Below are 12,774 nucleotides of genomic sequence, written 5' to 3'. Positions count from 1 at the left end.
CTTTTGGCTACTAGAAATAGCAGACTTTGAGAACAAGTTTGCAGAAGGAGTCAGCCTGCTTCCATTCCCAAGGTCTTAGACTTCAAACAGGGGGCAGAGGGCATTTTCACTGCTGTTATCTTTCCCTACAGCAAACATTGTATTTTCATGCCCGTTGCACAATGAAAGGCAAGGTGACCGCCAGAGCACCTGGCTGAGGAAAAGCACGCCAGGGCCAGCAGGCCAGGGCCAGGAAGTGGATTCTGAAGTCGGCATTCACAATGGAGTCATTCAATCTATGAATTACTCCAAGTTGAGAGGCTCCCCAAATCTAAGTCATGCAAACCCAGACACCTGGCTCCATCCTCCTAGAAATATCCAATTGGCCAATACTTCAAATTTATTTCTCCTTTCTCCCCAACTCCTCTTATCTCTCTTATGTCCTCTATTTTGCTATGGCATTTCTTGTTCTATCCAGAACCTAGAAGAAATGTCTATTATTTCACCTTGGGAGGCTGGGAGGGAGAAGTATTAAAAAGTACATATTTGGGAATGAGGTGACAAATGTGGGGGTGAGCATATTGGATGATGAATCAAACTTTTGCACCAGCTGAGGGACTGTAAGGACACAGACAAATTGTTCAAACAATATAAACAAACACACACACATACACACACACACACACACACACACACACACACACACACATACACACACACTCAAAAGCCAGTCTTTTCTATTCTCCTCAAATGACTGGTCATAGATTACGTGGAAGAATTCACATGAACAAAGGTAAAGCTTTGTTGGTAGCAATAGGAACAATATCCTTTATAATCACAGCATATACAAGTGGGAGGAGGCAGCTGTTTCATGGTAGTAAGAGAAGTGTTTCAAGGTAGTAGTCATGGATCTGGAGTAGGAACAGTATGAACTAAATAGAAATTATTATTTTTTGAGAGGACAATAAAAAGAAACTGCAGATTTTTTAAGGATAGCATCACACAGTAAATATTTTTTTCTGTAAAACAATAAGAGGGCAGATGATAAGATCAATATAAGAAGCTAGAGTGTGGCATGGAGGCTTGTTAGATAAACAGTACAATTGTGTGCATGTGTCATGAGAAAGCTTGGAACCATATAAGAGAGGCAATTAACAGGAACCAAACAAAGATGTTTGCTTCCCTAAAATTTTTTTTAAAAGTCAGTGGCACACACCTGCCATCCCACTTACTGGGGAGGCTGAGGCAGGAGGATCACAACTTAAAAGTCAACATCAACAACTTAGTAAGGCCCTCAGAAACTTAGTAAGGCCCTGTCTCAAAAGAAAAAATAAAAAGGGCTGGGTAAGTAACTTGGCAGTAAAGTGTCTCTGGATTCAATCCCTAGTACTAAAAATAATAGAAATAAAATAATTTCAAAAGGTAGCACTTTCCTAAATTTTTTTCTAATTATAAATGTTCTAAAAAGAAAAGTTCAGAAAATACAAAATAGTAGAGAGAAAAGGAAAAGCCACCTGTTCTTGCTGTTCATCTCTTGACTGATTTCTCTCCAGTCTTACAAAACATGCTTCCAAGAGTTTGCAGACTGGTTAGACAGGAGGCATTCAGTAAACACGCAAAGACAGACTCAGTCCTAAGTCCTGACACAGAGAAGTGAGTTGCTATTACAGAGACAGGGGAATAATCAAACAAGAGATATGGAGGGAGGGAAGAAGGGAGGCATCCAGCCCAGGTAGGCAGTAGAGGTAAAAGAGACGGTCTCTTCTTAAGAGGGGCAACACAGGGAAAGCAGAACTTCAGTCTAGCAGCCCCTTATCTGACAACCAAATCTAAGGACAGAGGCTGCAGTGACAGTGGCTGCTTGATGAGTCAGTACAGTGGGGTGATGTGACACAAAGGCTCCCAGCAGGCCCTTAATAATAAGCCTAGTTTTCTCTATAGTAGGGACTATCACTGAACAGAGAGAGTTGGCAACCTTTTATGTTGTGATACTCATCCTTAAGCCAAGACAAAATACACACACATATGTACATATATGTACATATGAACATTGTGTGTGTGTTTCACAACTAGGACTCAAAAAAAACCTTAAATTTGACTAAAGAGAAAACAAAAATTAGGGGAAACACATCAGTGCAAGTTGTAGTACAAATGGATTTTTAAAAAATGAATATATATTACTGAAGCCATTAATATTCATCATATGAAAATTACTTCTGTCTAGATTCTGGAGTCAAAATATTAACAGAGCAACAGGTAAAAACAAATCTAGATAGTGATAGTCCATTCACATTTGGGTAAGGTTGGGTATGAGGTGATATGTGCATTTATTTTTGCACATCTCTTTTTCTTTTATAGTTAATTTGCCATCATTTTGGTAAGATTCCAAAGAATATATCCTATTCTACTTAAGTGGGTTTACTTTGTGTGCATTCCATTTGCCCAATTAACTATTAAATAAATACTCAAACTGCTCTAAACATCTAAATATTCACAGGACCAGCTGAACATGGTGGCATATGCCTGTAATTCCAGTAACTCAGTAGGCTGAGACAAGAGAATCACCAAGTTCAAGGTCAGCCTCAGGAACTTAGTGAGGCCTTAAGCAACTTAGCAAAATCCCCCCCCAAAAAATGGGGGGGGGGAGCCAGGAATATGGCTCAGTGTTAAGTGCTCCTAGGTCCAATCCCAAGTTCCAAAAATATAAAAAATTTAAAAATCACAGGGTTCTGCCCAGAGAATTACCTATACTTTCATCCCATTCTACAGTGAAAGACTTGAAGTCTAACCCATTTAGCTCTTACAGTTGGTTCCATTTTGTAAATCTTAGCCATTGTCATTGGAATGAGAATGGACTGAGACTGCATATATGAAAAGCAGCTCCTTGCATCGAAACAATAACATCTGAATACTGTGAATAATGTGGTCCTGCAAATACCTTACTCCTTTAATTTTGGTGGCATAACAATTAGAAACAACTTTTGAAGAAAAGCCATCTGGTGATGAATATCAAAAGCCACAAAAATATTTTTTTCTTTTAGTCTGGTAATCAAACTCTTGGAAAATGCATCCTAAGGGAAAAACTCCAAAGAAGAGAGCTAAATGCACAAAGATGTTCACCATACCTACCTACCTACCCTCCTTACTAAAACCAAAAACAATCTGAATTAGAGGGACACTCAGATGGGAAGGAGGAGGTGTTTCTGGGATGCAAATTATGGAGTAGAAAAGGCAGGACAGAGAAAAGGCAATGGGACAGGATAAGACACAATGTGGACAAAAGTGGTAGTGTGTTGAACCAGTGACAGATGTTGGCAAAGAATACAAAGCTCAGATCATAGTTATAAAACTACAACACCTGGCATAGCGGTGCATGCCTGTAATCCCAGTGGCTCAGGAGGCTGAGGCAGGATGAGCGTGAGTTCAAGGCCAGCCTCAGCAATTTAGTAAGAACCTGTCTCAAAACATTAAAAAAATGCTGGGGATGGGGCTCAGTGGTTAAGTGTTCCTGGGTTGACCCCTGGTACATACCAAAAAAAAAAAAAAAAGAAAAGAAAAGAAAAAGACTATAGGGTAGAAGGCTTTGGGTGTCATGCCCAGCAATGACACCACCTCCACTTAGGAAAAAAAAAAAAAAAAACTATAGGGAGCCACCATAAAGATCTTGAAACAGAAGGGAGCCTCAAAGTTACAAAGTGATTTTCTTGAAAAAATGCTAACTGTGTTAATTCCTTCCCAACAGCCATTGAAAAGGAGGCTATTATGACAGAATTGAAGGAAAAACTGAGACACTAAAAGACTCACCTACAAAGGCTATTTTCTTATTTTGAAAGGCTTTCTATGGCCAGAGATTTTTTTCTATGCTCACTGAAACACTGAAGACTCCCTTTTCTCCCAGCAACTTAGTAACAGTGGTAACCCTGCTGCAAATGGCAATTTCTTTTCCTTCCTCTGAACTGTATTCATGCCCCAAACCCAGAGTCCCAGAAGCCACTTCCTACCAAAGTTTCAAAAATCCCCAAACCTGTACCTACTGCCTTCAAAAAAGCCAATGTGAGAAATTGAAATTTGGTGACATTTTAAAAATTGACTTCTAAAATAACAAAAGAATAAATATGTTACTTAAGAAGGCGAATAACTTACAAATTGAAAGCAGCTTCTGACGCTTGGTTCAATGTTACTGCCCCCAAAGGATGCAACTTCACCCAGCTGTCTTGGGATTTGGATAGAATCATGTAGAAGGAGGCCCAGCCTGCGCTGGTCACAAAATCCTGTTGAACTTGCCACTTGCTTGAAAAGGTCTATAAAAGAAGAAGAGAATTGCAACAATGAAACCTAATGTCCAACTCAATTTCAGTGCCAACTCTCAAGAGTAGTCAATATTCCCACAGAGAGGGCTTACTTCTAATTTATGCTAATCTAGACATATTTTTATAGATGAAGTTAATCATCACTATGTGTATGTGAAGGATGACAACTTTTAAATCAACTATAACCCTGCAAGGAATTTTAAGTTTAAATGTGATCTTAATGCCTGAATTGTTCCTAAGGCAAAACACAATCTTTTGGGTACTATTATATGTACATAAAAAGGACGTAACAACTATAATAAAGTTTTTAGCTTTAAGAACCATATGACCATGCACAGTGGCACATGCCTGTAATCCCAGGTACGCAGGAGGATTGCAAATTCAAAGTCAGCCTGGGCAATCTGGTCTGTCTCAAAATAAAATAAGAAAAGGCTGGGGATACAGCTTAAGTTATAGAGTGTTTGCCTAGCGTGCATAAGGCCCTGAATCAACCTCTAGTCCAAAGCATCATCATCTCCTTTAAGCATCAGAAATTCAAAAATGTAGAAAAATTGGGACTTCTTTATGGAGTTAAAAGATCATTGAGCTTCTATTCCATCATGTATGTAGTGGAACCCTGTGCCTATTTATAGTTAACTCATATCCTGCTCTACTGTCAATGATTTAATGTTATTTCTTTTTTATTAAAAATTGATGTTCCCTTGAAGGCAAGGAACATATCTTAGTCAACTGTGTGCCAGAAGCTTCTAGAACAGAACAAGAATATCAGATTGAAGCTGATGCCCAATGCACGTGGCTAAAAATATGGATGAACATATCAAAGACTAATAATGTATGTTTTGTTTGCATAAACAAAATTATTTAAATCATACTTTATATTCACATAGAAGATGCCAATTTTTAAAAAACCTAAAAAGTTTTTTGTACCCATAAGCACACTCTATGGAATTAAATATTTTAACAAGACAGCTAAAGTGGCAATAATAAAATGGAAACAACATGCACAGCTTTTTAGCATCTCTCTAAAACACATACATTTTTCTGCAAAATGAAAAATTATTTTCAAATATCTTACTTCGAAGATTAATATTTTTTCCACTTATCTCAAAATGTTCTCTGTTAGTAGTTATAGGAAATAGAAGATCAAAGCTCCTTTGACAATTAAAATTTAGAATGAATAATGCACTGGTACCATGCCATGGGTAAAATCAGAATATAAACTAACATAGCTAGACATGGTGGCATATGCCCTCCCAGTTACTGGGGAGGCTGAGAGACGAAGTTCATTTGAGCCGAGGAGTTCAAGGCTAGCTTGGGTAAAACATTAAGACCTCCAACTCAACAAAACCAAAAAACCTTACAATAAGTAGCTACAATATTTAAAGGCAGCAAGCACAAGGAAACAATGTTTTATCCAAAATAATCCATAAAGGGTTAAGAAAAGTTGTTTAGATATTTTCATTTACTTATTTATTTATTTTGGGTCTTAGGATGAGAAAACCCAAGTAGAAACTACATAAAAGTGGAATTGGAAACAGTTTGTGTATTTTGATGAGAAATGAGTACAAGGACACAGAGTGGCTATGGAAGGATTCAGTCTCTTTTGTCTCTTGCCTGTTCTTAAGCTCAGCACATCTCATCCACATGTGCTAGGCCTTAGGGAAAAAGGCAGAAGACAAGATAGACTGTTTAATGTTCCTCTTGAAAAGACTTCTTACAAGTATTTAAAGGAGAAAAATAAGTACAATCCTTTACAATAGGAATGGGTGGTCACTTGGTCATTAAACCATCACTCCTCTAGCATTTGCTTTTAATTTAGATTTACACTTTTCAAAGCAAAATAACCCAATGGCTAATCAAAATAAAATTCTGTAGGGTGGTATTTACTCTTTAAGAAATGGCAAGCTATCTGTCTCTGGAACAATAAAATTTAGTCACATCACTGAATTGGATGTGTCAGTACAACTTGCAGTAAGATGATTATAAAATAAACAATGTTTCTTGAGCTTGAATGCCAGATAGTATTCTTTAAATAAGAATCCAAAGATGAGGCGAGTGCAGGGATTAAACTTTCACATTTATTTTTCTGACTTATAAAAAGGGTTAGGAAATCAGACTTTATCCCCTACAAACACGTGTTTCATTCAGGCACAGTCAATATAATGTAAAATAATACTCGGTCTGGAGAAGCTAATCCTCGTTCTCTATTTAAATACCTGCAATTTAATGTTTGACAGGGAATGGCACAAACCAAATTTTATGACACTCTAAAAGCAGTTCTACATCTTACATGAGGAACCTGCTGTCAAATAAAAACAGTATGTCATTTTCCATCTAGAACTAGGGTAATTAGCCAACATCAATAAAAGAATACAGAGTTAATATACATGACTTACATCTGTACTTGTCTTCCAAATGTGCTTTACACAGAGAAATGATGCCAGTTTTAAAAGACAGGACCCGGATCCTCCCGGTTCGTCCCCTATTATGAAGAATCAAACCAGAAAACAATTACTGATATTTTACTAGAGGGTAAAGAGTTCTAATTTTAAAAAAATGTCCTGGATATGGAAACTCTACTGACCATTGGTCTATTAAGATTTTTAAAAAACAAATCAAGGGCTGGGGTTGTGGCTCAATGGTAGAGCACTTGCCTAGCATGTGTGAGGCCCTGGGTTTGAACCCCAGAACCACATAAAATAAATAAACAAAATAAAGGTATTGTGTCCATCTACAACTAAAAAATATTTTTTAAATTAAGAAAAAAAATTAAGAACTTTTCTTGAGTTCATCATCTATTTGCTCATGATCCAAAATTCAATGGAAATTTTCTGAACTAAATTATTTACCAAGTTTTTAATTCCTAAAGCTTTATTTGAATTATTAGAGTAGCTCTGCATTAAATAGGGGAAAATATATAAATCTACACCTCTGAAGAGCCTACTTTGGATTAAGTGGAAGAATTACAACTACGCATTAAACTATGTTGGTTACTGAAGCAAATTACCTACTTTGGTTACTAAAGACAAAAAATTACCAGCAAATAACTTCTCTGCTCTCTTCAACACTCTCAAATTTTCATCAAATTACTCCTTATTAAGTATATTAATCACTCCAGGCCACATGACACTAAATTATGAATGTTTATCCCCAAATAATAATATCTATAAATATGATACATTCTATTAGATAGCATTCAAATATGGACTCTATAAGAGCTTTCATTTTATATAAAGAGGCTGAAATACAGCTGGGCACAGTGGCCCATGTCTATAATCCCACCCACTAAGGAGACTGAGAAAGAGGATCAAAAATTCGAGATCAGCCTTGGCACTCTACCAACTGAGCTATATCCCTAGCCCCTCGTTCAATAATTTTTCAGCTTCCTATTTGATTATGAAAAGCTACTGTGCCTCAGATATTGATATTTTTGGTGGCCAATATATTCTATTTTCAACAAGTACAACTTATTAAATCCCTTGGTAAAGAGATATACTGGACCCTAATCATTAACAAAATTCCTATCACTGGAAGTTTATTTTTTAAATATTTTTCTATCATAAGTACAGGCAAATCAAAGTTTAACAAATAAATAAAGTAACTCAGGTCTTCAAAGAGTTAAAATTATCCCCAAATAATTTTCATGAAGGTAGAATAAAAGTCATATATTTAAAATCCATTCACATGTCATCTGCCAAGAAAAGGGTGCCAAAATATATCTGCAGAAAGATCTGAGTACAAACCCTCCTAAAAATAAATGTAAATGTAATCCACAATTAAAATCCAACATGTTCAAAGATTTAGTAGATAATTATGAACCAAATAACTAGATGGCCCTGAAATTTAAAAAGTCACACCTTATCAAAATAACAAAGAAAAGAGTATAAATCTTAATGAAGGAAGTGGTAGAAGTCTCCAAAAAAAAGCAAAAGGCAGAATGGTTGATGTGCATCTCCTTTCAATAAAACCTTCCCAGATTTTCAAGTAGGAATAATGTTCTGGTTGATGTGTGAAATGAGAAGACATGTTATAATTTTGAGGTTGAAGAAGAATTCAATGGAATTGAATTTCTTCTGTTTCCTTCCTCAATTGTCTTCATTGAACCAAAGACAAAAATTAACACTGGAGATATCTCCTGCAGACAATCCAAAAGAAATAACTGCTCTCTGAGAAAGAGTGAAGAATGGGGGTCCCTAGCTGAGACTTTGTAAAAACTTAATAGAAAACAAAATCTCCCTCAGTTTGAGGGGGTGAGGTTGCAGCATTAAGGGTTTATTTTTCATTGTGTTTGGCTTCTCAATTCATAATCTGCAAAATGTTAGCTGAGAAAATTCTGATCTGGTGACAGGTATACCAGCATCTCCAGGAACATAATCATTCCTGTCAGTGAGAGGGACCAACCCCAAAGTGGATGGAGGATTCCAGAAGACATTGGTGAGAAAGGGAGAGAACCAGTGGATACACAGTGATTCATTCTACTGTTTCAAACATGAGTATCTCATGGTTTTATTTGCTTTCTAATCTGAGAGCTATCTACATTCTAGCTCTTACTTCCTAGCTTATCAAAATATTTTTTCCAGTCATATAAAGGCAGAAATAATTATCACAGAGACCTTATTGTAATACTAATTACACCATCACCACTGTGTAAGCTAGTTCTCCTGTGACAATGCCCCCCAAAATACTTGCCATACGTACGTATCATAAACATTCAGTAGCCAGTTGAGACACATATCCACACAGAGAGGGACATTGACCAAGTTGTTGTGCTCTTGCTCCAGGCGATCATAAATGGTGGTCAAACAATTAATGATCTGCAGGATATCCATGGGCTGGTCATTTTGCTTGAGGTTGTGCTGGTCCAAAGCATCACATGCAGCTGACAAGCTCAAGAGATCCACTGTAAAAACATAAAATCACAGATGATTCAAAGCATGAAACATTCCTTTTACAGTCCTTTCTTTTCCCTTGAGAATCCTAGTCAAGATGGTACCCTGTAGTAAACACCAGACCTGAACTCTGCAGTCTTCAAAGGTGTTCTAGTTTCATCATTCAGAATCTGAGGTTGTTCTCAACTCTCACTGGCCTTGGGTGAAGATGTGGGCAAAGAGACAGTTCCCTTCCCTGCACTATAGGGGGTTATTTGAGAGCCAAGGAGACCCAGCCTTTTCTATGTGACAACAGAGCCATTTCCACCTGAATAAGCAAAACAATGTTCTACTAGAGATTTTCAAAGAGATCCTAACAACACTTTCTTGTGATAGTATTAGAGGAGGTCAGTTAGATTAATCTGTATGGCTAAGGTTGTGTAAACTCTATTTCTAGCTATACATTTATAGTCATTAAGCATTTCTCTCCTTGAAATAGTAGTCATCTCAGCATCTCCCTGCTCCCTTAACATTAACTAAAAAAATAATCAACTCCACTAACACTTTCTATAAGCAAAAGAAAGGAACTGCACATTACATCCAGTTTTCAGGCCTAAGGCACATTTATTTCTCCTTTCACCTTCAAACTGTATTTTACAATGTACTTTTCAAGTCCTCCAAGAACTTCCAAGGTAAGTTTGGGGGTACTTTGATCTGAGGTAATATTTAATCATATGCTAAAAGACAAAATTTTTGCAAAAGTGAAACTTCAACCTTGTCCAACATCAGCAAATCACAAGCTTTAGTCCCAGGTGCATTAAAAGATGCTTCTTTCCAAAGCCAATTTATTAGCCAAAGTGGAAATGCAACACATTGCTATTTTACACCCCCTAAACACATAAGCACTGGTCAGAATTCTCAGTCCTTTGAGACAAAGAATCAATAATAATTAAGTACATCTCTCAGACATCAAAGGGGAAGGGGCACGACAATTATAAAAGCAACTTCAGAAAAACACAGGTCATTCTAGTGTAAACAGCTTTCCCAATAATGAAGAAATGCAAATTTAGGACTATATCATGTATTTTACCAGTTACTTGTGGCCACTTCTAATTAAATACTAAGAATAAAACCAAAAACAGTGGTTAATACTTATGTAGTAGTACACATTTTTCTCTTTTGAGAAAGGAAAATAAAAAATTCTAGAGTTTTCCTGGGATCATGACCTGGTGGCAGAAGCAGGAGGTATTTTTCTGTTTTTTACCCCCATGAGTGAAACTCTGTGCTCTTAGTGGTGCTGTGGTCTGAACCCCAAAACTCTATGTCCTCACAGACCACCAGTTTCCCTAAAATCTATTGGATTAGCACCCATCCTATGGAAGGAAAAGCCCTCTTCTTTTTGTTTTCTTTTTTTTTTTTTGGTGGGGGGGCATGCTGGGGGTGGAACCAAGGGCCTTGCACATGTGAGAAAAGTGCTCTGACACTGAGGTACACCCAGCCACTTTTGTTTTAAAATACAGTCATGTGCTGCTTAATGACAGGGATATATTATTTTGTATGTGTGCTAGGGATTGAACCCAGGAGCACTTAACCACTGAACCATATCCCAAGCCCTTTTTATTTTTTCATTTAGAGACAGGGTCTCACTAAGTTGCTTAGGGCCTTGCTAAATCGCTGAGGCTGGCTTTGAACTTCTGATCCTCCTGCTGCAGCCTCCAGAGCCACTGGGATAACAGGTGTTCCGCACTGCGCCCAGCTGACAGTAATATATTCTGAACAAAAGCCCCATTAGGTGATTTCCTTGCTATGTGAACATCATACAGTGTTCTTACACAAATTAAGATGACTACAACATCACTAGATGGTATAATCTTATTGGGCCACTGTCACATATGCTGTCCATCATTGACCAAACATCATTATACAGTACACAACTATACTCTGAAGATAAAAAAAAAAGTGACCTCTTTTCATTGAATCTAAGATTGTTTAAACTGGCAGATAAGAACAGAACTTTGGGGCTGGGGATGTGGCTCAAGTGGTAGCGCGCTCGCCTGGCATGCGTGCGGCCCAGGTTCCATCCTCAGCACCACATACAAACAAAAGATGTTGTGTCTACCGAAAACTAAAAAAAAGTAAATATTAAAAATTCTCTCTCTCTCTCTCTCTCTCTCTCTCTCTCTCTCTCTCCTCTCTCACTCTCTCTTTAAAAAAAAAACAGAACTTTGGAGACTGATGTGAGAAGGAGTCAAGTAGAGGAAAAGAAGCAGGAGAATCTAAGGAGGGGAAAGCCGAATAGGGACTGCATGGGAGGGACAAAAGACTAAAGCTTTTCATCCTCTCTTCTGTGTGCTTAACTTCCTCAGAGGGCACATTTTTAAGGGCAGGTCAGGAGAACATTCAGAATACAGCATACCAGTTCTATTATTGGAGGAGAGGAATGGATTTCTTTCAAATACCAATATTGCTAACATGTTTCTTTATATACTAAAGGTAGCTATAGGTAGTTTGAAGTTTTTTAAATTTTTTTGGTCACTCTGCTTTAATCATTGTAAATAGTTTGCTTTAGATCGAAGGATATAAGAACTAACAAGTGAGAACTTTTAGGCTCACTTTTTTTTTTATGAATCTAATGTACCCATGTGATGGAAACAAACAGCAAAATTGTGTGAGTTTCATTTTATTGGGTCTACTCTTATCTCTGCACAGGTGAATGGGTAGCACACAGAACAGAAAATTTGGAGTATAAATAGCTCCAGAGGGGAGCAAGGCAATTGCTATGAAATAACAGGAGCAGAAGATGACACATGAGAGAAATACTATGCAGTGTGCTCTGCTAAAACTGGATGTGGTTCAACATAAGAACAATCCATCACAGAAGGCTGAAGACCACATTACCCAAAACAAACATATCAAACAGAATTTTGCTTTCATGGAACAACTTTTAAAAGACTTCTATTTAGGGTATACATAGCTCATGCTATGGATGACCTGAAATGAGGTGGGAAAGTTGACAAAGAGAATTCAAATGCCACATGGACATACACTTCCTGCTTAAAATGAGCGTCTCAAAGAATACATGCAGTTGTGGGGGGTTTGGGGGGGAGCAGGGGTTCTTGGGGATTGAACCCAGGGGAGTGCTACCACTGAGCTACAACCCAAGCCCTTTTTATTTTTTTCCTTTGAAATAAAGGTCTTCCTAAGTTGCTTAGGCTGGCCTCAAACTTTCGATCCTCCTGCCTTCACCTCATGAGTAAGCTGGTATTACAACATGTGTCACTGTACCAGGCTAATGTGGTGATTTTTTAATGAAATTTTATACATAGTAATGATTAGCAGTTTCTGGAAGCCTCTATAAACAACCAGCAGACACAATGTGTGAAACTATCCTTTTTCCTCAAGCTATAAATCTCCATTTGAAATCTACACACACACACACACACACACACACACACAAACACCTCCTTTAGTATATTCACTAAGGGATATATTTTGAAAGCTATAGAAATATAAAAGCCTAATATTATAATATGCCCTCTTACAAAAAATATTTTAATAGAAGACAATGCTACAGGCTTTGATGCTATTGAAGAATAGGACCATGTAAGGGCATCACT

General features: G+C 37.4%; 1 protein-coding gene across 3 annotated transcripts in view; it reads right to left on the bottom strand.

Annotated features, from left to right (window-relative positions):
• Dmd (dystrophin) overlaps positions 1–12,774 on the bottom strand; it is a 2,014,880-nt gene that overhangs the window by 79,362 nt on the left and 1,922,744 nt on the right. For all 3 annotated transcript variants that reach the window (XM_077794046.1, XM_077794047.1, XM_077794048.1), the window contains 3 exons: positions 8,988–9,189; positions 6,686–6,771; positions 4,123–4,280 (listed from right to left, as the gene is read on the bottom strand). In XM_077794046.1, the coding sequence (XP_077650172.1) occupies positions 4,123–4,280; positions 6,686–6,771; positions 8,988–9,189 (446 nt within the window). The remainder of the gene's footprint in view (positions 1–4,122; positions 4,281–6,685; positions 6,772–8,987; positions 9,190–12,774) is intronic.

Source organism: Urocitellus parryii, chromosome X (assembly GCF_045843805.1).
Source record: "Urocitellus parryii isolate mUroPar1 chromosome X, mUroPar1.hap1, whole genome shotgun sequence".
In the NCBI taxonomy this organism is placed as follows: Eukaryota; Metazoa; Chordata; class Mammalia; order Rodentia; family Sciuridae; genus Urocitellus; species Urocitellus parryii.
Note: the sequence above shows the minus strand (reverse complement) of the source record. Positions and strands in the feature narration are given on the sequence as shown.